Source organism: Octopus bimaculoides, chromosome 15 (assembly GCF_001194135.2).
Source record: "Octopus bimaculoides isolate UCB-OBI-ISO-001 chromosome 15, ASM119413v2, whole genome shotgun sequence".
NCBI classification, from domain to species: Eukaryota; Metazoa; Mollusca; class Cephalopoda; order Octopoda; family Octopodidae; genus Octopus; species Octopus bimaculoides.
Window position 1 is genome coordinate 15,218,112 of NC_068995.1, and position 2,271 is coordinate 15,220,382.

The 2,271-nt window shown below is 38.8% G+C and overlaps 1 protein-coding gene across 2 annotated transcripts in view; it reads left to right on the plus strand.

Annotated features, from left to right (window-relative positions):
• Positions 1-2,271, plus strand: part of LOC106876866 (stomatin-like protein 1) — a 22,807-nt gene that overhangs the window by 7,449 nt on the left and 13,087 nt on the right. For both annotated transcript variants that reach the window (XM_014925605.2, XM_052973194.1), the window contains exon 4: positions 1,331-1,397. In XM_014925605.2, the coding sequence (XP_014781091.1) occupies positions 1,331-1,397 (67 nt within the window). The remainder of the gene's footprint in view (positions 1-1,330; positions 1,398-2,271) is intronic.

A 2,271-nucleotide genomic window follows, 5' to 3' on the forward strand; every position in this document is an offset into this window, starting at 1 on the left:
TCTTTCTTGTCCCCTTCTCCTATTCCTCCCCTTTCTCCTATTCCTCCCCTTTCTCCTATTCCTCCCCTTTCTCCTATTCCTCCCCTTTCTCCTATTCCTCCCCTTTCTCCTATTCCTCCCCTCCCCTTTCTCCTATTCCTCCCCCCTCCTTTGCTTCATGCAGCAGTAGCAACAACAACAACATCTGGTTTTCTCCCCTATCATAAACAATACAGCTTACCTGTTTCTCCTCATTGCCTATGTTATTATGTCTTAGAAAGCCACATTCTGTTCCTGTTTTCTCTGTAACCAAAAAAAAAATTTCAGCAATTCCTTCAAATATACCTCTTATCCACCCTATATTCCAGTTTCAGACGATCTAAAACAGTGTTTCTCAACTCTTTTTGCCCCACATCCCACTTTAATTTGCCTGAAAAAACATGTAACCTACCCTAAATGAGCAAAGTTAGTATATACCATAAAAAGCAAAGTGGCACTCTGTCGGTTATGATGACAAAGCTTCCAGTTGACCCAATCAATGGAACAGCCTGCTTGTAAAATTAATGTGTAAGTGGGCCGAGCACTCCACAGACATTCATACCCTTAACCCTTTCGTTACTGTATTTATTTTGAGATGCTCTGTGTTTCTTTCAATTACGTTAAATATAACAAAGAATTTAGTAAAATAACTTAGTTATCATTAAGCTAGTGTTAGGAACATAAATTGTGACTAAGATTTGGTGGAAGATTTTAATTCAAAACTTATGAAAACAAGACATTTGTACTACAGAGCCGGTTTCAGCCAGGTTGGTAACGAAAGGGTTAACTTAGTTCTGAGGGAGATTCAGCATGACAGAATGTGACAAGGCTGGTACTTTGAAATACAGGTACAACTCAGTTTTCCCAGCTGAGTGGACATTCAAAAGAAGTTTTAATTGAGATTTTAATGCAAGTTTCCTTTACTTGTTATTTATTGGGTTGTCCGGAAAGTTTGTGCCGGTTTATAGTAGCTTACCTTTCGACTTATTTCCTATGAAACCACCTCAATTCTGGGAAGAGGGTATTTTCAAGTTAAAGGAAAGATGGAGACGCATTGTGCAACAAAATGGTTCATATTTGGTTGATTGAAAATGTAATGGCAAGTATTTATTGACCTTTTTCTTTTCTTTAAAAATCAGCACAAACTTTCCGGACAACCCAATACTTATACCTCATTCTGAAGTAACTCATGCCCCATCAAAATCTTGCCACAGTCCACCTTGAGAAACAATAGTCTAAAAAGTCTATGACCACTGTCTGTTTCGTCCATCTCATTTCAAATTGTAAACTTTATACTTCTACTTATTTACAGAGAGTACCTAACTATGAAAGGCTTGTTATTTTTCGGCTTGGTTTAATGTTGAAAACTAAAGGACCAGGTAGGTTGTTTTCATATCATTTTCACTGTTGTTGCTGTTGTTTGTCTTCTGCCTCTGTCTCTCTCTCTGTATACACACACACATAAATACTCATATATTGAAGGCATATGGCTCAGTGGTTAGACTGTCGGGCTCACAATCATGAGATAATGAGTTTGATTACCGGACTGGGTTTTGTGTTGTGTTCTTCTTAAGTAAGACATTTTATTTCATGTTGCTTCAGTTCGGTCAGCTGTAGAAATGAGTTGCGATGTCACTGGTGCCAAGCTGTAGTAACCTTTGCCTTTCTCGGGGCATGAAGAGGGGACGCTGATATACTGCTGGTAGTCCATAAACAACCTTGCTTGGACTTGTGCCTTGGAGGGGAACTTTCTAGGTGCAGTCCCATGGTCATTTTCATGACTGAATGGGGTCTTTACCATTACCTATATATGTGAATATATGTGTGTGTGTGTGTGTATTATATATATATCTTATCTTTTACTTGTTGCAGTCATTAGATTGTGGCCATGCTGGGGCACTGCCTTGAAGAACTTTTAGTCAAATGAGTCATTTTTTTGCTAAGTCTGGTACCTATTCTATTGGTCCCTTTTGCTGAACTGCTAAACTACGGGGATCTAAACACACCAACCCTTGTTGTCATATGGTGGTGGGGGACAAATGTAGATACAAAGACACACACACACAACAGGCTTCTTCCAGTTTCCATCTACCAAATCTACTCAATAAGGCTTTCGGCAGCTTGAGGCTATAGTAGAAAAGACATGTCTAAGGGATTGCATGAATGGACTGAACCAGAACTATGTGGTTAGAAAGCAAACTTCTTACCACACAGCCATGTCTGCACCTATTATATATATATATATATATATAT